We start from the raw sequence: 25164 nt of genomic DNA on the forward strand, positions 1-25164 counted from the left end.
AGCCTCTGTGACCTGCTTCAGGGTTTCTCCATCTTTACCTCAAGAAAGCTTTCCCTGAGATCTGATTCGAGTCCTTTCTGTCACAGCGCAATCCTGTGCCTTGTGCTGCAGCCCAACATGGGCACAGAGCACAGGTCTGTCCTCCCCACCGCCCTCCGTGGCTTTGCAGGGGGCTTCACCTACCGCAGGGTTTTCCTATACAGAGTGGTGGGAGCATAACCAACTGAAAAATGCCAGTCTATTTTCTTTCTGGTTTGTTTCCTCCCCTCTATACTTGAAGACGTGCTATGCAGCTGAGTGCTAGAACTGCCATGGGGCTGAAAGTCCCCCAGGGCTAGCCCAGTCCCCTGGCATTGCCACCGTGGGAGAGGTGTGCAGGGAAGGGCTCACTTCATGCACACTTGGGCTCACAAGACCCTGAACACACTGATAACAGCAAATCTAAGCCTGTTCCCAGCAGGAACGAAAGACTAGAGGGATCTCTGGCTGCTGTTCTGGAAGGTGGCACCTGTGGGAAGGTATCTATTGGGAGAGATGCCCGTGGGAGGATGAAGCATCAGTGATCTACCATCATGTAGTGCTATGGAGGTGTCTGTGGCCTCAGGGTCCTGTACCAATGTCAGACAGACATTAATATTGACGTTGCACCAACACTGCCTTCAGGGGATACTGTGGCCAAGTATGTCCCAACCAGGTCTTGCCTGGGGATTGCCCAGAGAAAGAGCCCATCCCTTGCTGCAGGCTCTGCCTCAGCCTAGTGACAACACCAGGATGGAGTCCTCCTTTGGGAATATTCTAGTGTCCTCTTCCCACCCTGCTTGTGGGAATGGTACTGAAAGCTTTGGGGCACCCCCCACCCCCAACTGATGTTCTTGACTGTTTGGGGTTTTTTTTTTCCTTTCCTCCCCCAGCAAAATGCAGGCATCATTCTTGCCTGGAGAAAGCAAAGCTTGAGTGAATGATCCTAGAAAACCTAGGGTTTGTTAAAGGAAGATCAGATTCACAAAAAACCCACCCCTTTGACTCTCAAAAAGATCAAAATATTTCAAAGTCTTGGCTTGGGTACAAGTGCCTGAAGGAGGATGCTTTGTATGAGCTTAGAGGCCATGGCATGAATTGCATGGGCAGCTCCAAGCGGTGGCAGGTAGGTGCAACGGTGTGCCTGGGCATGGGTCCTGTCACACGGTCATCCCAGGGGAGCACAGCTGTGTGGGGACTGGGAAAGGCTCACACGGAGGGCATGGTGACCCATTCGGAAACAAAACCAGCATGTCTTGGCACTCCTGTATTTTGCTCAGGCACTTTTGCGTGGGGATAGTGAAGGGACAGGAGAGCCCCACCACTGCCTGTCAGCGGGGGGATGCAGTTGTGGTACTGGTCATGGGGTCACCTAAGGAAGGGACAGCAGTCCTCAAAGTGCTGCTGCCCAGTTGAGGGTAAATTCATGGGCGAGTGAGCATTTGAGGCTTCTAAAGTGCAGTGCAGGTTATATGGTGTTTGCTGTAAACTGTAAACTCCTCAGGACAAAGTCCTTGCCCCCCCCCCCTTTTTTTTTTTTAAAAAAAATACCTGTAAAGTGACATGCCAGCAGAGAAAACCTTACCCTGAAGTAACAATTACTACTACAGGAAAACAGGAATCATGGTGAAAGAAACAGCCTAAGCTCCCCTTGCCAGCATCCCACAACAGGGAGTGCTTCCCATGGCCCTCCATGGTCCACCCACAAGGAAATGGCATGGTGTTCCTGCTGGCCACGCACCCCTGGAAAGCACCATCCAAAATACCACCTCCAGTGCTACAGCCTGCCTCCCTCCGAGGGAAACTTCCACTTCTCGTTAAAGCTGCGGTGTTAATTCAGGCTCTGTTCCCAGGGGAGCGTGCAAAGCCTCTGTTCAGGCTGTTGGGTGTCTTGAAAGGGAGACAGAGATGGAAAAGTTGCTGGGAGGAAACCTGAGGGCTCTTAGGTGAAGGAAGCTCTCTGGAGAAGCCATGTTCAGCCTTACGTCTGTCACCAGAATAAAACCTTCCCAAGATAAAACAGCTGCAAAAGCAGGAGCTCTCATAGGATGTGATGCTTGCTCCTCTCTAGGTGTCTGCCCAGGGTGGAAAGTTAGAAACTAGCCAATCCTTTTTTCCTTCAGGACACTGATCCTCTAAGAGCTGCCAGGCTCAACAGCGAGCTCCAATGTTCACTCAAAATCAAGGAGACCCTGAGGGTGCAAGGCCAGGATGAGTGAACACTGGCAGACTTCCACCAACCTTCATAAAACTTGAGCAAGACCAGACTTCACACCTGATGTAGCCTTCACAGGCAACGACTGGTGTACCACAGGCACGGTGGTCCCCGTAATGTCCCTCTTCAGATAAATCAGCGATTGTCCAAGAGGTTTCTGATGGACCTCAAGGACTGTGGCCTTCTGTTAATATCTCTAAGCAGAACCAAACCGGCTTATTTACTCTTTTGCCAACTCCAGCCCAATTCATTTGCATGCACCCGGAATACGCTTCCCCCTGTTGGCGGTCATATTTATTATTTTTAATCTATGCCCATAAATTGGCAAGTAGGAGAAAGCAGATAAAATGGAAAGAGGAACTCTCGAGAGATCGGTTGGGCTCATTAAATGTTTGGCACTCTGTGATTATCTGTTGGCAATGAAATGCCACCGCTATATTTTAACATGGAACATGAAACCTTAATGTACAGGAGCATCTATCTCCTCAGCCCACTTCTGGTACACTTGAGAGAGGAGAAATTCAATCATCTGCGACCTGGATTGTATTTTTAATGGCTGCTAAGCTAGATAAAATATTTGAATATTCACTTTTATATCAGCCCACGTGAGGATTTGAGCATTTTGGGTTGTGTAATGCAGCATGGCCTATTTCTGGAAGAGTATAAGGAAATAGGCACATATGTACAAAATATCGAGTATGCAGCATATGGGTCAGCCAGCCAGTGTTAATTAGTATTGCACAACCAATTCCAGCAGAGCTAACCCAGCCCAGCCAAGGACTTAGTGTCACTTGTGCTGGATTTCATAGGTCACCTGGGCAAAAAATAGATGAATACACCTAAAATAAAGATGGTCATCCTCAAACACGGCTGAGTCTCCCAAGCAAAGGCACTGAGGATGTTGGCCCACCAGCACAGCTGGCTTTGCAGGAATGGCAGTGTCATGAGATTGGGGTGCTCAGTGCCACCTCATGCTTGCCTGCCTCATGGTGCTGCCAGCAGAGAGCTGGGAAGAGCAAGGTGTGCCATGATCAGACCAGAAATGGGTGTCTCCAGCCCACCCTGACTATACAGGTTACTTCTCCATCAGCTACAGAAGAATCCTGAGCAATGAGCTCTGATGTAGACATCTCACTGGGGAGAGGCTACCTGTGGGATCGGCCCCATCCCTGGTATCAAGATAGCTTCAGTGGAGCTGAGGTGGTTCAGATCCCTGGAAGAGCTGGATTGTGATGTCTTCAAGCAATGGGCAATGCTGGGAGGTTACGGTCCTGCTGACTTGCTTTGGAGTTGAGCGTGCGGAATGGGCTTGGGTTATTGGGGGCTGGGAAGCGGAGAGGATGGTGCAAGAACATGGTGTGAGGAAATGGGGGTGAGCCTTGCTACTTGCACCCCTGAGGCTTCCAGCTGTGCACCTGCTCCGCGGATGAGGCTGTGCATGGGGCAGGCAAGGCCTGAGTTATGTGATTGTCACGCGCTTTTCCACGCAACGGCATTGACCCTGATAGTAGCACGGGTTGACTGACTGCTGCCAGTCCCGAGCATAGCAAAGTTGCTGTGAGGTGACAGGGAAGCAGGGGGCTGCAGGGACAGTCCTGACCTGCCATGCACCAACGGAGTCCTACCAGAATGGCCAGTTTCATGTGACACACACAAAGCAACTAGTGCATGAAAAGAAGGGACTTAGTCTTCTAGGGGCACTCTGCTCTTCTCCAGTTCCCACCAGGATCAGCTCAGCTTTACAGAACTGGGGCAGTCATGGACCTCAGGGATGAGCCAGCCCCGCATGTCCCAGAGCCCCTTCCCTGCCTGCATGTGCTGGTGGGACTCCTTGGCTCTGCCCGAGTGCCGGCGGGGTCCCTGCGGCCGATTCTGCAGCCCTTTGACCCCCGTAACAGGCAGAAGCCCTCTGCTGTTCTCTCTCACAAAGGATTATTACTCTTCCTAATTATCCAAATAAACACTTGCCCTGCTCTTCACATACAAACAGTATTATGGTCACGTCTATTATTAATAACAGGTGACTGCTTAAACGATGCTCTGGATTTTCACAAGCCTTTCTCCTAGCTTGCTCCTGGCCGAGGAAAGCCCACCCCGGGGGTGCCCTCCCGGCTGCCAGCGCCAGGTTGTGGCCAGCAGCTGCTGGTCCTCTGCATCTCAGAGGGTCAGCACCAGAAACGAGAGCTCTCGATGAGCACCCAGCATCAGGAATTCCCTGCTCACCTGTGGTGCATCGTGTCTCCCTGCCTCCTTTGGTCAATCCTGTTTTACCTGGGTGTTGCAGATGAGCTATTCCATGCATCCCATTGCTCTGCTGCCTCTTGCCTGCCCTGCCTGCTCTGCCCTGCCTGCCTGCACAGCGAGACAGGAGATGCCAAGCCTCCCTGCCAGCCTCCCAGCAGGCATGCGTGGGACCCGGAATTGTTCCGTACAGCTAATCCCAGGCTGCTGGGTCTTCCTCACGCTGGGAGAGCTTGCCCATCAACAGGCAGAGTGGGACGAGCACCTGAGCACCTTAAACAGCATCAGCGCTGTCGAGATGAGGAATTCTGGGGTTAAATTTGAGGATTTTATTTGCAGTTCCTGCTCTAACAATCAGCCCTGCTGAAGCCAAGGGGATTTTTCCCTAAGGAAAGGGGGGCTGAACCCCAAACCCTTCCCCATCCATCCTTCCCCTCTCCCACACCCACACTGCTCCTCCGTTCGAGCCCCCCGCTTGGAACCACAGCTTGCAGCCCAGACCTGGAGATGCTGGAGATGCGGGAGGTGTCATGTCCAAGGGACAAGAGGCCACTTTGTGTCACTCAGTGGAAGGGAGGGGCTATTTCTCAGCAGCTGGGTAGGGGGCTCATCACATCTCGCCACGAAGGGTTTCTTGCTGGGGGAAACGAGCAGATGCCTGGGGCATTGTTCAACACCAGTATTTCTCAGGACGAATTTAGGGATCAGCCTTTGAGCCTGCTGGGTCCCAGCTATATCCTCCCACCTCCTTTATAGGGCTGGTCATTTATGGTCAAAATTCTACCTTTGTAGCCACCAACTACACAGTTGCTGGGGGAGCGGGGGAGGTGGGCTCAGAGCCCAGCTCCTCCCCAGAAGAGATGCAACATGGGGACTTGGTTTTCCTCCCTTCGGGGACTGGTGGTATATGGGAACACAAGAGAGGACCTGGGGACACTGTTGGGCAAGTCCACGGTTGGTCCTGGCCCATTTTCTGCTGGTGGGAGCCTCTCCCTGTCTCCGCAGGCTCTTACCCTGACTGTGGTATCTTCCATACTCCCCACCCCTTTGCTCTGCCTTCCTGTGCCTCCTCCCTTTGCGGCTGTGTGAAAAGCCTTCGATGAATCACACTCTATTTTGATGAGCAAAGTGGTATTTTCAGCGCCGTGGTGGGGGCCCCCCTCGCCAGGCTCCCCCAGCAGCGCCCGCCTGTGGGGTAAGGGACGGGGCAGGATCAGGCCAGGGGCAAGTAGTGCCTGGGTCCGAGCTGATCTCAGTTGTACGGGTGCAGTCTGTGGGGCTGCAAAGTGCAAGTTGAGGGTTTACCTAAAAGCAGCATTTTGTCTAATTCTTTTTTTTTTTTTTTTCAAATAACACTGAAATGGCGTAGCGCTAAGACCAAGGAGAGTTGGGCTTGGGGAAGCTCCCAGGACACCTCTGCTCCTTTGCTGGCAGCCCCTTCCCCCGCCCCGAGGACACCACACATCGCAGCTTTCAAAGCCCAGACAAGCGCTGGGTTTCCCTGCCAGCTGCAGAAGCCTTGCTTTCACCCCTTTCTCCCAGAAAACTGGTCCTAAGGATGGAAACAGGCTCAGGTCACCACCGCCTTGTTCTTCTGCAGGGAGCGACAGCATGATGGTGACCTTCCCGACATGACTGCCACAAAACGTGGTGCGCTGCTTTATGGGGAAGGCGGCTCCTGCTCACACGCAGCTCTCGGAGCTGCCTGACTCTACTACAGGTGCCGGCGGCGGAGCATCCCCAAACCCAGTGCGCGGCCAACGCTGCGCACCCATGGTGGCACCGGCTGTGCAAACAGGCTGCTTCTCCAGGAGCTTCTCGTTAACACGTTTAACATCGAGCTGGAAAAGCACTACTGCCTCTGGCTATCCCTTCTCTAGCAAAGCACACTCAGGGCTAGTCTCTGGTCTTGCTCCAGGTGTAAACCTGGAGTAATCCTATTAACCTGCCTTCAGAGTATTTTGGAAGTCATTAAATGTGAAGGTGCTGCTAATTTCTGGTCTCACTGCCTCCGAGGTGTATCCTACCAGTGCTGCTGCTGCCCGAAGGGTTTTCGACATAGTGTAAAAGCAAAGCTCCTGAATGAGCGGGGCCGCCTGCGCTTGTTGGCATTGACGTTGGGGAAGGTGCCTATACACACCTGGCATGGAGCCGGGGAGCTCCGCGCCAGCCCAGCCCCGGGGCCCCTCAGTCTGACCACTCGTTATCATCCAGCTCGGAGTCGTCGTCGGACTCGCTGTACTCCACTGCGATCCGGCGGGACAGGATCGTCGCCACGTCATTGCCCACGGGTTCTTTTTTGGCCTCTTGTTCCCATTGCTCCTGGACTTTCCGGAGTTGAATTCCTGTGGTCGGAAAGGGGGGAAGGCTTTAGGGGCAATGTGCCCAGCACCCATGGGTGCACCCAATGTGCAGCATCCCCCCAGTCAAAAGTATGGGCTGAAAGGAGATGGCTGCAGCCTGCCTGCAGGAAGATGCATGCGATTACCAAGATATATGAGATAAGAATGAGATGCGTGCGATTATACAGCTATATAATAGAATACAGCTCCTCCTCTGCTTCCACTCAACCTGAAGAGGCTGAACCTTCTTGAGGGTTAAATCTACTGTTTGAGCTGAAGATCTGCAGGAAGGGGAAATGGGAGACCTTGGAGCACATCATCTGCTACAGCCTGGATGGTGGCCACACTCACGGGAGCTGCTGCTCATCCCTGTGGGGCTCCGTACTGCCTCTGGCAACGGGTTTTCCCCACCTCCTGCACCCCCCTGCCCTGCATTTCTTTCCCTCCCCAGGTCCCACCTGCCTGCCACCATCTTCACGCACCACCTGGCCACCTGGGGCTCACCTGGCACTCAGCGAAGCCACCACCACCCAACTCCACACCAAGAGGTGTTTTGCCACAGCACTGGGAACCTGCCCATCCCCCTCCCCCCGCCACCAGCCCCACGCTCACCCCTGCGGATGGCTGCCAGCAGGTCGCTCCGGGCATCGCTCATGGGCATCAGTGGGATCTGCGCCTTCCGGGGCTCCACGGCGGGTGCTGGGGGTGATGCCGAGTGCGCCGGAGAGGCGGCAACGGCGGGGGGCCCCGGTGGTGGTGGTGGTGGGGCCACTGGGGGTCCCATGGGGCCGGCCTGCGGCGGAGAGGCAGAGTAGGGGCCAGGGGGTGCGGGGGGCGGTGAGGGTGTGTAGGAGGTGGGGGCAGCCGAGCCGGGGGCCAGGGCAGGGGGAGCCGAGATGGGGCTGTCGAAGGCGGTCTGGGCGGAGGGGATGACGGGCGGCGGGGGTGGTGGGGCGGGCGGCACAAAGTACTCTGCCATCGGCACCGGCTGCGGGCTGCAACAGAAGGGCAATAGCCGTGTCAGCAGCACAAGGAATGATGGCACCCATCACCCACCCCAGGCCCCCGGCTGGCTCTGCTGTGGCTTGGTTTGCTCTGGACCCCCATGTAAGCTCTGTCCCAAGGTCATGGAGTTGGGGGGACTCTGCCAGTGGGCTGGGCTATGGGGCATGCGGTGGTGGGAAGGCAGCCAACACCCCAGGGGAAAAAAACCATCCCCTCCATCCCCCTTGTCCCCTTATCTGGGATGAGGTTACCCCAAAAGTGCTCCTGACTCATTTGGCCTCGGGTTTTGGACCACAGCAGCTGCAGAGAAGGGCTCTCCCCGCTACATCAGCCCAGAAATAGGGGGTCAGGCCCCCCCCCCAAGCCCCCCTTCCCCTGGGCATCCCTCTGTCAGAAGAGGAGAGGCAAGCTGGAGTCCTACCCGTAATCCTTGACTAAGTGAGGTCTCGGCCCATTGAGGATAGCCTCTGGGGGCTGCGGCACGTGGGGCTGCTGGAGGCGGTTGAGGCTGTTCTGCCGGCTGCCCGCTGCCGGGCGATAGACGTGCTCCTGGGGGGGGGCAGCCGCCAGCACCCCCTCCTTGTGCTCCGCTGGGGCCAGGTGGGATGCTGGGGCCAGCAGCTGTGCGGGGTGGTTGGGGCTCGCCGGGTACGAGTGGTCGGCTGCATCCGACGCGTAAGATCTGTGGCACAGGAAAACCCAACCGTCGTACTCCTGGGACGGGGGTTGGCTGGGCTGGGGTATGTGGGTTTGGGAGTATTTTGGGGTTGAGACAACAAAACAAAGAATGGCCACAAAAATATAGATATATGAGCAAGCAGAGAGGTAGTGGAGGGGAGAAGGACACAAATACAGCTGAACCAGTCTCTTCCCTTAGCTGCTAAATGGAAAGTGTTCCGACCATCCCAACACCAAGGCTGCTCCTGAGGTCCAGGAGGCGACCCTGGGGGCACCAGCTGTCCATGAAGCTACCGTGGGTTTATGGCTTCTCACCCCAACCCTGCTGTGGGCAACACGTCCCCCCCAAAGACGGAGAAACCAAGGGAGAGCCGGTGAGCTAAATGCATAGTAGGTAAAACCTGCCTATTATCTGGGGACAGTGATCCTTCCGATGACGCCATGTGATAGGGGGATGGTGAGAACCTGTTATCGGGTCGGAACTCTTTATCATACGCCATCATGTTCCACTCCAGGCGCCGGTTGCGGGCTTTCCTCACTTTCTTCACCTCCCGAGTGGAGTCCTCCACCAGCCGCTGCTCCTGAGGGCAAAGACAAGCCACGGCTCCATCTCCAGCCTGCCTCCTCCGGACCATGAGCGGTACCCAGGGAGCATCACCCCGCCCTGCGAGATGCACCCACCATGAGGGCGGGGGAGTGTGCGGGATGCACCAGAAAAGCGACTGGCCCCCAGGTCCCAGGCAGCCCCGGCTCCAGCCCCTGCAGTGTCCCCTGCCTGCCCGTTACCTTCTGCCTGCGCTTCTCCTTTCTCTTATCTTCCGTCGCCTGCAACATTTTCTCCTTCCATAAGTTGAAGAAGTAGGAGGGGTCAGTGTAGAATTTGAGGCCATCCTTTTTGTCATCCCTGCCGGGTTGGGAAGGGAAAAGGATTATCAGCCAAGGGAAGAGACCCCCCTTCCCCTGCACAGGGGGGTTTGGTGTGACCATGGCCATAAGCTGTTGCCCCACCACGAACATGTCCAGCACAGTGGTCACTACCTGCAGACCACTGTGTGGGGCCACTCATCCCAAGCACCCTACAAAATGGGGATGGTGACACAGCAACTGGAAAAAACAGCCTCTCAGCCCTCGCCAAGCAGCAAATGGGGTGCACACACTGATGCCTCCACTGGAAAGGGTCCCCCTGAATCCCCCAGGATCCCCTTGGTCCCCTCAAGGAACAATATGCCAGCCACCCTACCTGTAGGGCGTGAGGATGTTGAGCGGCGGGGGCTTGTCGCAGCGCTGGTACATCTCCATCACCGGATTGGGGATGGAGTTGCGAGACACCACCTGCTGGTTCTGCACCGTGGAGCTCTTGAAGGCTTTCCGCATGTTGATGTCCTGCAGTGAAACTGGGGGCACGGGAGGGACAGAGGATGCAGGGGTGGCCTCAGCCCCTCAAACCAGGCATGGCGGGTGGCCTGGCCCTGAGCATGTCTCCCACCCGCTTGCACCCGGCTGTCACCCCAAAACAGCCCCAGCCCCTCACCTTCCTCCACGGTGGAGTCCAGCTGTGTCACCTTGATGACCAGCAGGTCCACTCTCTCCTGCAGTGAGTTCATCCGCATGTAGAAGCTGTTGGCTTCGTTGAACAGCTCGCCGAAGATGTCCTCGGCGTGCCTGCCTGGCAGAGGGCAACACGCACCCGTCAGGGGCACCGGTGGCAGGCAGGCAGCCCTCTCCCAGCCCGTCCCCTGGGCCACCCACCTCCCCGCCAGCTCTGCGGGGCTCTCTCCCCAGCCTTGTTCTGTTGGGAGCTGAGCCTCAGCCTCCCCCAGACCTGGCAAAGGGCTGCACGGAGGGAAGGGAGTACAAAGCACCCCCCCTTCTCCTGCCCTCTCCTCTGCACACAAGCATCCTTTTCAGGGCGAGCAGGACCCTCGGGAGGCACTGAACCAGCGCAGTCCGTGCCCCAGAAAGCCTTTGGATCTACCAGGACATCTGCAGCCAAAAACCCACCATCACACCACATGACCTGTGGAAACCCAGCCCTGCAGGTGGAAAACCACGAGCAGGGCAGCAGGGAGAAGCTGTGGTTTGTTTGACTTGAGCAGTTTTTTTCCTGCAGGGCTTGGTGCATCGCTGCGATAGCTCTTTATTCGGGTTATTATTATCACAGGGCTGCGTGGGGCGCCTGGCAGAGCATTGCTGACACCTGCAGGCTACAGCACCCAGCCCAGCACCCCAGCTCCTTGAGGCTTCCTCCAAACCCACGTACCAAACAGCTCCCGAGGTCAAAGCGCTTTTGGTATCTGCTCAGCCTGTCACCCAGCTTGGCCATTTGTATTTAATTTCCTTTTTCCCTGGATGAGGTAGCCACAGCCTGAGCACCCATGGGTGCTGCTCATGTGAGATGCCATGCTTCCAGCAGCTCCCTAAATATAGGTTCTATTTTTCTGGGAGTATTTTAGAGAATAATCTAGTTCTGGAGGTGGGGAAAGAGGGAGAGCCTGCGCGTCTCTCTCTATTTTAAGTTGATATTCAGCAGTGAAATAGGTTGCCCCTATTAAACCTTCACACTGGTGTGCACGGTGCTCTCATCCTCCCCTTTTCTGCTGAAATCAGTCCCAGGGCAGGAAGACAGCTGAGGATTTAGACCTTTTATATAGACCTCTCTTCCTTATAAAGCTCTAAGATTAAAAAGAATAGGTTGGGGTTTTTTAATCTTCACCTGACCTTCCTATTTCTGGCCAAGTCGAGAAGCAAGGGGCCCACAAAGGCTTTCCATCCCCCATAGCACAGAGCAGCCATGGGAGCAAAATGGGTCTTAAAAACATCACCAGGTTCCCCCTTGGGGCTTGGCCCTGAGCATCCTCCTTTTAAAATATTTATATTATATAAATTCATATTTATATTTAAATTTATAATTTGTTATTATATATTTATAATTTTTAATATTTATAACTCCCCCTGAATTAGGGATGGCTGCAGTCTGCACAGCCCCTGTTTCTCTGTGACTGGAACTGGACCATAGCATCTCACCAGCATCCCACCAGTATCCCAGCATCCCATCAGCATCCCCCCACCCTGTTGCCACCCCACACCAATTCGCTGTGACTTACTGAGGCTGCCCAGCTGCTTGATGATGGCAGCCAGTGTGCTGTTGGTGACACACTCCAGCTCACTCGTTACCCCCTCGGGAAGAGCCCCCCGGCATAGATGCCGGGGCTCGATATTCCTCTTCACCAGCGGCATGCTGCCGGCGAGCCCTCACGCCTCTCCTGGGCAAAGGAGAAAGGAAGGAAAAAAAAAAGAAAATAGCCAGTTTTTACCAATCACTGATTTTTGTCGCTGTTTCCTTTGGCCTCTGCCTGGGGCACTGATCCTGCCCGTGCTGGGCACGGTGGGTGCAGCCTGTGCTGCAGCAGCAGGGCTCTTCCAAGCAGGGGATGCTCCGTGGTGCAAACCTCCAGATGCCAGTGAGTTCACGGATGCCAGGGTGGAGGTGAGGACCATGCCAGGGCCCTGTCCCTGCTGTTGTGCTCTGCTGAAGCCAACGTGCCCGGGGACCCTTTCTCCCTTACCTTCCTGGAGCTGTGCTTAAACTAGGAGCAAACCCCCATGTGCTGCAGCCCTTCAGCCAGCCCTGAAAAGCCTCATCCAAGCCAAACAGTGGCCAGAAGCGAGCAAGCGCTTGTAATGCCATTATTTCCAGCTCAGTGCAAAGCTCTCCGGGGTTTTATCTGTGCACACACTACACCGAGGCAAGCTGCCACCGCCAGCTCACCCCTGCCCTCCACAGCATCCCTGTGCGGCCCCACAGCATCCCTGCGTGCCCCCCGGCTCTGCCGCCGGTCCCACCTGAACTGGGGATGCTTTATTTTCTATGGGGCTCAAGGAGATGTAGGGAGATGCCTGGACCCAACAGCTTCACCTCCGGCGAGAGCACCCGTTGGGAGGTGAGGAAGGATGAAGGATAGGCACAGTGGGGTAGAAGGTGGGGGTGCTGGGGGCAGGTTACCCCACTGATGTAAAGGGCGAGTGATGTAAAACAGGCTGAGCAAGGAGGGGAAAAAAAAAGAAAAAAGGAGCATTTATTAACCATGGTGGTGTCTCCTGGGATGCTGCAGCCTGGGACTGGGACATGGGCAGGCACAAAGCAGGCCGTGACCCCGCAGGCTGGCACAAGAGGGTCTTAGGTGATATGAGCGCATCAGGACTCTGCTCTGCTCCCAATGCAAAGGCAAACTGATGGCTTTAGCACTGAAATCACTGTGAATTGGATCTCAGGACTGGAGAGCACGAACAGCCTTCCCAGGTCCTGAATGCAGCAAGCTGAATCCCCCCGTTTCACATCCCAGGCACCCCCAACCACCCCATCTTTCACAAAAACCCTCTGCTTCGGCAGTAAAGGAAAACCAGCTTCTGAGCGGAGCCGTTAATAGCTGGGAGTGGAGCAGCCAGGCACCAACAACGGAGCCAGCAATTCTGACCATGAATGGAGCCAGCAATCTGCAGAGTTCACATTTTTTGGCCCCGGGAGCGTTAGACAGAACAGTTTCCCATTGATAGCAACCGGCCAGTGCTCCCGTCCCCCCACCAGCACCACCAGCTCCTCCGCAGTTTTCAAATGCAAATGCAAGCTCTCTCCATGAAAGAGTCCAAAACTTGTTTCTAAATCATTCATATCGAGCTTCCCAAAGGGCTGATTGTGCTCCCAGATCTGTACATACAGGGGGGAGAACGCTGGGCGCTGCTCTGCCCCAGGGCAATCGGGGCACTGTGGGAAGGACCCCAGCCCTGAACCCTCCTTTGGGTTGCACGATGCTTTGGGCTCAGAGCAAACCACATGTCCTCTGGCGCTTCCCAAAGTCACTGTATATGGATGGCGGGGATGGTACTGTTCCTGGCTCCCAAAACCCCAAACAGGTTATTTTTCACCTGGGAAAAATGGCACAGAGTTTGCAGGGGAGGCCCTGGATGTCCGCTGATGGATTTCTGCTCTGGCCATGTTCAGGCACCCCCTGAACACCCCGCCTCCCGGGCTGCATAAAGAGATAAGCAATGCTGGGAGATTCACCCCAAGCTTGCTTTGAGCCAGTTTTATGTGTCCCCCCCAAATCCACACTCAGAGGTTGAGCCCCAGCACATCCCCACGGGGGGCTCCCCCCAAGCAGTGGCTGCAGGGACAGCAGGGCACGGGGCAGAACGGTTAACGAGCTGCTTGGGCCCAGCAATTAGAAACGGGAAACAAAGAGCCATTCTCAGCATCTGCCTGGGACACAGCCACCGGCACCCTGGGCTTTCTGTCCCCACGCAGGGGGCCTGGGAGGAACCAGGGCCATCCGTGCCTGCGTCCCTCATGGGGACTCCAGAGGGGAATGAAAAAAAAAGGATCTGAGGTCTGAAACTTCCCAGCAGGGACAGGCTTGAAGAGGGGCAGAAGGTGAGTACATGGTCTGATAACAGCATTTGAGACCATGCCGTGGGAGAGCATCCCTGGAGAAGAAAGTTCCCTTTAACCTCCCCCACAATAAGCCCTAACAAGACTCAGAGCTTGCAGCAGAAGAAGCCAAGGAGGAGTTAGGCACACATTTTTAAGCTAGGGTAGCCAGGACAGGCAACTTTGGCTGAGCCATGGGAGAAGCTGCCTTTTAACCTCCCCAGCTGATGGCTGCTAGCAGGAACCCAGGGATCAGAAACCTTGCCATGCCCTCCTGCGACAGGTGCCACCTCAACCTGCTGAAACAGCATCCCTCATGCACCAGTGGCACCAAACCTCTGACTTCTGGGTTGAAAACCCAACTTTTGACCTAAAACCTGCGACCTAAGGCCTGGCCTAATGCAGGGGATCACAACGTGTTGGGTGGGGATGGGCTACACGGAACCCCACAGGCACCAACCACATTTCTGTCCTCACCAGTGCATCTTGCTCACACCCACCAAGAGGCCATGCACAAATCCTGAGTGCTGGCAGCTTGGCCTGAGCCCAGTGAAGGGATGCTCAGTTATGCTCAGTGCTGCTTCTGCACATATTTGGGGTAATTTCCAAGGCTTTGAGGGGGTGATTTTGGTGGCAGGTCCTCAGACCTTCAGGAAAAGGCTCCCAGGAGCAGGGACCTGCCAGGCACAGAGGTGCCAGGTGCAAGGGGGAGAAGCCTGAACATGGACAGAGTTAGGCCAAGAGCAATTAATCATTTCTTCCATACACATGGCCATACCAGAGCCCACCTCAGTGCTCAGCACCATGGCCCAATCCACTGTGTGCACTGGGCTTGGCTGTGACGGCTGTGGCACCCCCAGTACAGCCCAGCTGGGCATTGCCAGGCAACCAGTAAAGCAACATCTCAGCAGCTGCAGGGCCAAATTGCCATCTTCCATGGGCACTGCTAGCCCTTGATGGCCCTGAGCAGCGTCACCTGGGACCCCCACCCATGGGCCCAGGAGGTTATTTAAGCTCAGCTAGGGTGCTAGCCCTGCCTCAAAGGATGCTGCTGGCCTGCAGCCCTGCTCCTGGCCATGCCCTGTTGGACCTCATCCCTGCAAGCAGCTCCTACCCCAGGTGGGTCCCTTAGGTGGGTGCTGGCACCCTGGGCAAGTCCTGGGTTTGGCATCATCTTCAGGGTGGGTGTCCCTGTCCCCTTTGGCTCCTGCCTCCTGGTCACTTGATTCTGGCTGTATCTGGGGCTGCTAGCAGACCCTGCTGCCTGCTCTGCCTGCTGCTTGCTGGCCCTGGGGGCAGTGACGGTGAGCTCCTGCGCTGGGGTCACCCTGGGCTCCCACTCATCTTCCCCTTGTTGCCGCTGGCCCTGCTGCACCCCAGCAAGGGCAGAGGTGGTGAGGCTGGGGCAGCACCTTGCTCGCTTAATGTGGGGGCCTTGTCCTTGTGCTGCAGAGCGCAGCGAGGGCAGGGGCAGCTGGGGGTACATCAGTGCTGCTGGCGGGGGAGACTTGATCCAGGGCAGGTGGGATGCCTGGTCTTGGTGTCCATGCTCAGGTTGGACGTCAGGAAGGGTCTTCCACCTTGCCGGGCTGCTCCAGGTTTGGTGTAAGGTGTCTGACCCTGCCCAGACAGCCCTGGGCTGGGCTCTGCTGCAGAACACCTGCTCTGGCACGGGGAGTGTGAGAAGGAGTTCCTGAAGTCCTCCCTTGGGATACATGTGTCTGTCCTTGCTGGTGATGGATGCCTGTAGGTGGGATAAGCTCTCACCATCTTGCCCTGCTGCTGCCCTCCTCTCCCACTGCAGCTCAGGAGACACACCAGCCCTTGAGGGTTCAGGTCTTTCTTTCCTCTCTAGCTGAGAGTGCGTTAGGAGACACAGCTGATGGCTCCACAGCTGCAGGGAGACCCCAGCCACAGCCAGCAGTGTTGCCCTGCCCGGCTCAGCACAGCCCCCCTGCTCCCACCTTTCAGCTGCTTTGGGATAACTGTGCAAGCCCTGACGATTCTTCATCTTCAAAGCCCCGCTCAGGTTTAAGTGGTTATACAGGCTTTTCCAACCACCCACAGCAAGGTTTGCTTCTCTTTTTATTCCTCATGCAATGGCCCCGGTTGCTTTCGGTGCTTGGCTGCTCCATGGATGTGGGACTGAAAGGTACAACCTCAACCAGCCAAACCTTCTGCTGACCTGAGCCTTCCCATTTCTCTGCATGTCTACGGGTCGTTGTTGTAGGGTGAGCATCTCTTCTGCTGGGTCTGGGGACAGCAGCCAGGTTCTGGTATCGCTTACATGGACTAAAATCCATGAGGTGTTGCTGTCTCCTGAGTGGAAGCGAAGAGCCCTCAGTGGGATAACGCCAGTGTCAGGCTGCAGGAGGAGAACTGGAGCCACAAACCCAGCAGGAATTTCCTGGAGGTGGAAGGCAGGAGGAGTGGGACAGACCAGGAGCTTCCCCAGAGCCACTGTCATGGTACAGGTACACTGGGGGGGAGCTCTTCCATCACTCTGCCTCTCCCCAGCTGCTGAGAAAGTTGATAACTCTGAATCTTGTTGTACTGGGAAAAGTCACTAGTGAAAGGCAGCGGTGACAGTCTCAGCTGTCAGGCCAAGGAGAGACTCGCTGCTGCTGCTGGTAACTAGAAAGCGCCCACTTCTCCCTGGTGCATAGCTGCTTCCTGGGGTAGCACACCACTGTTTCCACAATGCATCTGTCAAAGCTCCTCAGCATCCCACCAAGGTGGTGGCACTGACTCCCCCGAGCTGCCTGTCCTCTGGGACACTCATCGGGCTGCTCAGCCCAGGTCCCCACCATCGCCCTGTCTAGCAGGGGCAGCCCACAGCAGCCAGCACAGGGAACGCAGGCCAGCTCACAGCCCCCTCTGGTCTGCAACGAGCCGTGGCTGCTGCTCATGGCCACAGATCCACCCCAGCATCTGCTGTATCCTACCCAGGCTGGGCATTAGCTTGTGCAGATGAAGCCTTCCAACGGCTTTCCAAACCAAGCAGAGGAGCTTGGAAGGGAACCGCATCCAGCTCGCTGCTGCCCGAATAAATACCAGCTGAGATGCCCAGGCAGGGGAGGTGAGGAGACCAGAAATAAAGTTTACCTTCTGCCCCAAGAAGCTGATTTCTCCCAAGGAACAACCAGCAAATTGAACGCAGCATCCCAACCCCTGGAGCTGCTGGTGCTGCTGAAAGGCAGCCCCTGCTTTCCCAGGCGGCACAAGAGGGCTGGGAGACAAGAGCAGGACTGCCAGCCCCATCCCTGCGGACCAAGATGCTGGCACACAGGTGACCCCTACAGCTGGCCCCTTCCAGATGTCATCCTTCATCTCAGCAGCCATCACATCTGGCAGCTTAAGTCCTTGGGGTCCATCAGGGGCAGAAAAGCAGCTCTTGTTTTGTAAGAGGTCCAAAAAATGGAGTTTCATGTCCTGCCATTGCTCCTTATATTCTTTGCAAGAGCCTTTCATGTACATAACTGTCTCCTCACCTCCACTGCACCCCAAACCCACTCGCCCTCTCCCTCTGAGCAGGGGATTGAGCTGTGACTTGCAAAGCCACGCTGGATTCCTGCGCTGGGGTCCAAAGTGGCCTGAAGGATCATGCATGCTCTGGATGGCTCTGCAAGGAGGAATGGGCTTGATGACAGCATGTTTCTCAGGTGCTGGCTAATCTCCATGAGAGATTTTTGATTTGGTGAGTACCTGATACCTGCAGCATCAGCCCCAGTGCCCTGCTTCATATTGCAGGGAACATTGAGAGAGAAATTCCCCTGCTGCCACCCTCCCTCACCGAGCCAAGGTGGGACAGAAGGCAATTTTAGGGTTTGCTTTCTGTAGCTGGGTGTCCCTACAGGAAAAACCTGGATGGGGAATGGAGTCATGGCAGAGATGAGCCAGGCTGGGCTGGGCACGATGTCCAGCTTGCAAAAACAAATTGGCCGTCGATGTACCTTCAATACCTCATGTGACAGTACTGAAGCATGGCACCCATGCATCACACCTGGATGGCTGGTGAAGGAGCAGCTGAGCTTGTACAAGACAGCCATGGGAAATCTAATTCATCATGTGTCAGATGGCCAAGAAAACTCTGAGCTTGGATTTGGGGAGAACGCAGGCAAGTGTGCAGTGACACAGCCACACCGAAGGCTGGAGTTTGGGTCAGCTCCTCTGCTAAGCCCCGTTCTGGGCCGGGTTTTGGTAAGTCCGTTCACTCGGCCCTTGCAATCGAAGCTCTTGCCTGAGCTGGGCTCCCCAAGGCGCTGCTGAGCCCTGGGGACCAGACGCTGCCAGGAACCGGAGGCTTTTGCAAGGGAGCAAAAGCTTTGGTTGGATGCCAGGAGCCAGAGTAGCACAAAAACCCAGAGTGGTATATTGAAAATCTATTATCCTTGAACAAAAGCTGAAAAAGCTTACAAATGAATATCAAAAGAACAAGACACTCCAGATCTCGCAGTGCCTGTTCAGGATGGCAACCCATGCTCTGGTGCAGGGAATGGCGGGGTGGGGAAGGGCTGTGGGGGCTGGTGGGAGACAAAGACACAAGGCAGTCCCGAAATATTGATAGGAGGTAATAAAAAAAGCTGACTCTGGAGTCAGGAAGAGGACAAGAGGAGGAAGTGACACTCAGCTGGGCTTGACAGTGCTTGAAGGAGCTTGTTCTGTGGAGTTTGGCAAACAGACCTGGTATGGGAGAGGGCTGGGAAGGATCCCTGGGGTGTGCAGTGTTTCTGAGCAGACAGACATGAGAGGTAGCTGCAAAAGCAGCAGGCTTTTGAGCTGTTGATTTGTGGAGCTCTGCCATAGAGCATGCTGGAAATCCAGGCAGGAGGGTTCAAGGAATAACAGGACAAATCTGCAGAGGACAGATGGGGCCACCAGCAGCTACCTAATGGTTGAGGGGCAACATCTGGCTCTGGTGGACCTAAACTCCTGCTTCTCACCCTTGGATGTTTGGCTGATGTGGGCCATGAACAGCCTCGGGAGGGAGAGCAAAGCCTATAGGGGCTGAAGCTTTGGTGTCTCAGGGAAAAAAATCAAACAACAAACCTAGGAAAAACTGTGCAGGTGGCTCTTTGCAATGCAGAGAAAACTGCTTGCTAAGAGCTGGACCAGATCTGCTGATTTACTTCACACAAAATGGAGTGTGATCTGCACTGCAACGACTCGTTGCTCTAATTTACAAAATGCATCTGTGACCACTTTTTAATTTGTTGCTAGCCCAAATGACTGTGAACACTACCAGCATGACAAATGTCATTGCTTTGTGTGAAGCTGATAATCACTCTAGAGCTATTGTCCAAAGGTTAATTAAATATATTTAAACTGGCTGGATCTCAAGCATTTCCCTTGCTTAAAATAAACCAGAGGGCAGATCTTCAGTGAGAATAAACTCACGATTGCACTGAGGCTGATGGGCATGTGAGAAGCAATGCCACTGCCTGTCCCCTCCCTGAGACCTCTGCATCCTGGAGGATTCTGGCTTTACAAATGGGCTGAGGCCACAGAAAGCCTCCCAGCCCCATCCCAAGTGAGCGAGAACGGTTGGCACATCTCACAGCAAAGCATGGGGTGGCAAAACCCCTCGGGGGCTGAAAAGCCCCTAGGACATGGGATGTTTCTGGCTCCCCATCTGCAGGCTGTCGGCTTGGGGGAATCTGGAAGCTGAGGCTGTGGACTCACTGCCCCCACAGCACAGATGAAATGAGTTGAGAGGTCTCAGCCCTGACCCTGGGCTGCATGGAGGTGTATTTGCTGTCGGCCAAGAACACGCTGGGGCTGAGCTGCAGGGAAAGGGTCAGGCCCTCCAGCCAAAGGGAGGAGGGAGCTGGATGTCTGGCCGGCCCTGGGGCATTGCTGCCTGGGTTGGGGTTGAGTTGGTGACCTGTGCCCCGCTGGGAAGGCACATCACCCACCCCGGCTGGGAACGCTGCCCGCACCTCTCCTCCAGTCCATCTGCAGCTCTCCTCCTCTGCTAGCTCAGCCAAAGGCAGCTCTACCACGGCTAACAACTGCCAGCAGGCTTCAGCGTGCGAACACTTCACAGCAAAGTGCAACAGAACGTTAAATCACAGCTAAAAATATTCCTGAAGAGTTTTATTAGTAAATGCCACAGTTTGTGTGGAATTTCCCCCCCCCCCCCTTCTACTGCAAAATGTTTCAGCTCTAGGAACAGCACTTGACTAAATTGCCTCTAAATCACAAACGCCTCTGAAGGCTGGGCTCTGCAACGCCAGCCTTCCCCAGAACGCCTGCTTAGGAGGAGGCCATAAATGCAAGTGCCTCGCTACCTTGGGGTTGGTATAAAAAGCTCGTCCTGCTGCGTGTCTGCTTTAAAACAAACAGGTTCTTTAACATGGTGGTTTCTTTTTTATCTCCATGTTTCTTTCCAGGTATGCAACTAGCAAATGCTGTCAATTGGTATGTCGGTTTTCAGGCAGTTGTTTTCCCTGGGTTTTCATTGATGTGGGTTTTGGGTTCTGTTGCTTGGTTTCTCAGAAGTGGGGAGCCCTCGGTGCCCCCCAGTCACGGAGCTGTGGGCCGCTTCATCGGGTCCTTCCCATCCCACAGAAGCTGCTGCCAGCCCCGGCACCACCACCTTTTGGCTCTGTCTCTGCTGTGCATACAAACTAAATCCATGCAAATGCAGTTCCCCGATACTCTAATGCTGAAGGGAGAAAGGGGTGGAAAAAAAGGTGTGGATGAAACCATGTGTGATCCTCCTCTGTCATCCTTCGGCTGCTCCCTGTGTGGCTCCTGTGCTGGGAGCACCTGGAGCAGCGATGCCTGCCTTATGCGGTGGTGGGAACAGCCAGCCGTACAGATCCCGCTGGCCCAGGAATCATGTGTTGTTTTTAATGACTCTCTATCACCAAAGGAAAATCTTCAATGACATTTTTTTTTCCCTTTTGTGCTCAGCTCATTAACAGAAGGAGCGAGCTTGCTCACTGGCAGTTTGTGTGAGCAGGACGCTGCTGAACAAACCAGCCTTATTCTCCCCAATATAGAAGGCGCTTTGATAAACCCAGGAAGCCCTCGGCGAGCGGCAAGGGTCCTTCTGGAAACCCGGCACTCACTGCCTTTGGGAGCAGCCGCAGGACCAGCATCTCCAGCCCTCCCAGCCAGCTCAGATGTGGTTCCCTGCCGAGGCTGTGCTGGGTGCTGGGCAGCCCCTTCCCAGGCTGATGGGGCCACTTTGCTCACCGGTGCTGTACGTGTAGCCCTGCAAAAATCTGGGTGCGACCGGGGGGTGCAGGCACAGCTCCTGCCGAGGAGCTGCCTGCATCCCCTCTGCTCACAGAGATGTGCAAAATGCTGCAGCTCCTGCCCGTGGGGTGCAGCTCAGAGGGTGGCTTTTTGGATGAGCAGCTCTGCAAAAAGCATTCTTGCTTTTTTTTTTATATATATATTTTTTTTTTTTTTTTAATTTTAACACTTTTGGCTTGAGGGCTGTTCGTAACTTGTCAAGATCTTGGCATTCGCAGTTGATTTGTCATCCACCATAAAATGGAGGATGAGCATCTTTGGTTCAGAACTGGGCCAAGGGAGATGACAGCTCAAAGCAAAATATGCTTCATCTCGAGTTTTCTCTGTGGGCTTCAGCTCCTCGGGAAAGGAGCGGACATTTGGGGTCTAAGTTGCATCACAGGCATTATGTGTAAGAGCCCTTGGCGTGCTCTGAGTTTGCGTTTGCGACAGAAGAGCATGGTGCACATTAACCTTCTAGCTGCCAGATGAAGTTTTGCTGGACCGATGCTGCCTTCAATCTCCCCTAATCACCAAGCTGTTCAACCTGTCACAGGGGGATGCTACTGAGATACAGAAATGCCATCAAAATTCCTTTTATTTTTTTTTAATGAAACTAGCAACCTTTCTAAAATTCAGGCAACGAGATGCAGCAAACAAGGGGTGTGCCTTGGCACGCTGAAGTTTTGAAGATGAATTATTAATTCTGCCATTGCCAATCTACCCATACATCCAGGTCCTGTGCTCCCCTCCTCCGGCTCGTGTCCGGCAGCCGGCTGCTGTACGCCAGGCAGCTGCAGACAAAGCAACCACAAAACTACACTAAAAAGCATCTTAATCCATAGGTATTTTATCACGCTGACACCACCACGAGGCAGCAAGAACTCGAGTTTTAAGTGATAAAATTCAAGCTCCCTGCAAGTAGCTGAATCACTGAGCATGGAGGCCCAGGCTCTGCACCCTTGGTGGGGGGTGGGTGGGCTGCCTGCAGCCTGCCTGGGGGGCTGCCCTGGACTGGGGGGGGTGTCCAAAACCCAGTGAGGGCTGGGGGGGTGGGGCATGCATGGCAGGTGCCACCAGGCTTCTGCCCCACTTGGCCCTGTCCTCTCCACTTCCCTGGCCCCACAGCAGGCTGCAGCACCTAGCTGCCCATGCCCCCAGCACCATCCAGCCAGGGGGTGATGAGCCCTGCCCTACCCTGCTTATAGGTGCCTCTTCCTGCACAGACAACAGCGGGCCCAGCTTCTGCTCCCCAGTGATGTAAAAATGAAAAGCAGCAGTGGATCCTCTCTCCCGCCCCAAGATGCAAGGATGTAAGGTGATTCCCCCCACCCACCCCAATGGAAGAGTGCAAAGCAGCCTGGTACCCACCTCTCCATGCGGGAATGCAAAGTGACAGCACTCCCCCTGCCATACAAGGGTGCAAGGAGATCTGACCCCCCCCTTGCAAGGCTCTAAAGCTGATAGGATTCCTCCATACAAGATGCAATGGCCCCTGCTCCCCCCGACCTACACAAGGATGCAAAGAGGTCCAGAACATCATGATGCAAATGTGCTAAGTGGTTTGGGAGGGTCGTGTGTCCAACCCCCCCCCCCCCCCCCCCCCCAAGGCGCAAAGCAGCCTGACTCCCTCCTCTCCATGCAAAGGTGTAAAACGGTGGAGGACCGCCCCCCCCCCCCCCCCCCGAATAGGTGCAAAGTGATGAGGGACCCCCTCACGCAAGGATGCAGAGCAGCTGGACAACTCCCAAGGCAAGGATGCAAAGCGACATGCACCCACCCCCCACCCACGGATGCAAAGCTGTGGGGGACACCCCTGCAATACAGGGATGGAAAGCGGCCCGGACCCCCCGTGCAAGGATGCAAAGCAGTGGAGACACCCCCTCCCCATGCAAGGATGCCAAGCGGCCCACCCCCCCCCCCGCAAGGATGCCGAGCGGTGAGGGACCCTCTCCCTGCAAGGATGCCTGCCCCCCCCAACGATGCAAAGCCCAGAGGACCCAAATAAAACGGCGGCAAAGCGCCTCCGCGAGGGTGTCGTGTGTCCCCCCCGGCAAACTCACACACGCGGAGGGAGACCCCCCACCTTCCCCAGGGCGCGCACATTCCCGCATCCCTCCGCGCTCACCTCCGCCGGCTCTGCGCGGGGCGGGGGCTCCGCGGCGGCCCCGCGGGGCTGTGCAGGGCTGCGGCGGCCGCCGCGCTCCCGCTGCGCGCCTCTCCGCGCCGCTCCGCAGTGCGCGCACGGCGCATGTGCCCCCTCGCCACCGCCTCCGCCCCGCTCCGCCCCGCTCCGCACGGGCGGCCCCGGTGCGCGGGGCCGGGCGGCCCCCAGCGCCCTCCCTTATAACTTTTTTTTTAATAAATACCTAATTTCCCATAGTTTTTCAACCTGGACTTGCAATAAGCTGGGGGGTTAGACCATCCCGATGGAAATCCCTCGGGCGGCGAGGTGAGGAGCTGGAAGGATGCTCCGGTAGGAGGGGGGCGGTTGGAGCATCCTCCTCCCGGGGCTGGCATCGCCCCCGGCTCCTCCGTGCTGGCCCCGCGCCTGGCCCGGCCCCGGGCTCGCAGGTGGGAGCGGGGGGAGCCGTGATCCGGCGGCAGCCGAGGCTGCGAACCGGAGCGAGCAGCTCCTCCCCCGCCCCAGCCCCCTACCGTCACCCACCGCTGGGCACACGGGGGTGCCCCGGGCCCCGCGGCCCGGTGTGATATCCTCACTGAGGGCGAGGGGACCGAGGGTCCCCCTGGGCACGTTTGCAGGTGCCACCCGGCTGGGCCGTGCTGACCTGCTGGGGGCGGGGGGCTGCCGGGGCGCTGGGCTGAGGGGCGATGGCCGAGGCCGGTGGTGTGAGGCTCAGCACCGCTCCGTGCCCGGGGGGACACCAGCCCCAGGCAGCTGGGGGCAGGGGGCTGGGAACTGCCGGCGGGAAAGGGTCTGGGGGGGCGGCTGGATGTGACCCGCAAGGTGCCCAGGTGGCCAAGGCCAACAGCACCCTGGCTGGTAGCCGAAACAGCGTGGCCAGCAGGAGCAGGGCAGTGACTGTCCCTCGGCGCTGGTGCGGCCGCCCCTCGAGCCCTGGGGGCAGGTTTGGGCCCCACAGGGCAGGGGGGGCACTGGGGGGCTGGAGCGTGTCCAGCGCCGGGCAGGGGCCGGGGTGGGGGCACAAGGCTGATGGGGGTGGCGGGGGGAGCCGGGGGGTTCAGCCTGGAGAAAAGGAGGCTCAAGGGGGAACCTTCTCGCTCTCCACAACTACCTGAAAGGGGGGTGCAGCGAGGTGGGGGCCGGTCTCTTCTCCCAAGGAACAAGTGACAGGACAAGAGGAAACAGCCTCAGGTTGTGCCAGGGGAGGTTTAGTTGGGATACTGGGAAAAATGTCTTCACTGACAGGGTTGTCCAGCACTGGGACAGCCTGCCCAGGGAGGCGGTGGAGTCACCATCCCTGGGGATATTTAAAAAAACCTGCATAGATGTGGTGCTTGGGGACATGGTTTAGGGTGGACTTGGCTGTCCTGGTTTAAGGGTTGAACTCAATGATCTTAAAGGTCTTTTTGAACCTAAATGATTCTGTTATTCTATGCTATTGCCCAAGGATTTTCAGTCCTCTCCTTGGTCATGCCCCTGAGCCAGTGCTGGGCCACGCTGAGATGCCATTTAGTGCAACCACCTGCAAGGGCTTTGTCTCACTGCATGGGGCTCTGTGGCAGTGGGGCTGGAGGTCTGGGGCTGCCATCTCCAGAGTCCCTCTCTTTCCAGAGCCCACGGTGCTGCTTGGCCTCAGACCAGGTCAAAGCCTTCAGCTGGAGCTGACAGAACCCAAGCTGGGTGGTCCAGAAATGCCCGCCCCCCCTCAGGGCTGTGCCCTTCCAGGCCACTCCAGTCCACACAACCCCCCTGTCCAGGTTCTGTCCATGCTCCAGCCCCGGTGACTGGCCTGGATATTCCAGGCTGGCCAAGGAGTGCCATGAATGACTAGCTCAGGGGCCAGGACTGC

General features: G+C 56.2%; 1 protein-coding gene across 3 annotated transcripts; it reads right to left on the minus strand.

The window, feature by feature from the left end:
* Nucleotides 1–1563: 1563 nt before the first annotated feature.
* On the minus strand, nt 1564–23701 carry LOC119157511 (wiskott-Aldrich syndrome protein family member 3-like). 3 transcript variants are annotated; one of them, XM_037408511.1, is made up of 9 exons: nt 23539–23701; nt 11604–11762; nt 10031–10165; nt 9740–9893; nt 9286–9403; nt 8905–9080; nt 8243–8503; nt 7429–7811; nt 1564–6819 (listed from the first exon to the last, which is right to left on the minus strand). In XM_037408511.1, exons 2-9 carry the CDS (start codon nt 11734–11736, stop codon nt 6662–6664), a joined length of 1518 nt encoding a protein of 505 aa, XP_037264408.1. In that variant the 5' UTR covers nt 11737–11762; nt 23539–23701; the 3' UTR covers nt 1564–6661. The 3 variants fall into 3 exon arrangements, with proteins under 3 accessions (XP_037264408.1, XP_037264409.1, XP_037264407.1); XM_037408512.1 differs by lacking the exon at nt 23539–23701 and adding an exon at nt 23298–23402 and having other exon boundaries at nt 8965–9080; XM_037408510.1 differs by lacking the exon at nt 23539–23701 and adding an exon at nt 23298–23402.
* Nucleotides 23702–25164: the final 1463 nt, after the last annotated feature.

The sequence above is a fragment of the Falco rusticolus genome, chromosome 14 (genome assembly GCF_015220075.1).
Source record: "Falco rusticolus isolate bFalRus1 chromosome 14, bFalRus1.pri, whole genome shotgun sequence".
Classification (NCBI taxonomy): Eukaryota; Metazoa; Chordata; class Aves; order Falconiformes; family Falconidae; genus Falco; species Falco rusticolus.

What these genes read in the sequence shown, in the direction of transcription:
- LOC119157511 (XM_037408511.1), bottom strand. Translation starts at nt 11,736, where the DNA reads ATGCCGCTGGTGAAGAGGAATATCGAGCCCCGGCATCTATGCCGGGGG. An exon ending in AACATCCTCACGCCCTACAG is followed by an intron (nt 9,404 to 9,739) that starts GTAGGGTGGCTG and finishes CCAACCCGGCAG; the next exon opens with GGATGACAAAAAGGATGGCC. An exon ending in AGGAGAAGCGCAGGCAGAAG is followed by an intron (nt 9,081 to 9,285) that starts GTAACGGGCAGG and finishes CTTTGCCCTCAG; the next exon opens with GAGCAGCGGCTGGTGGAGGA.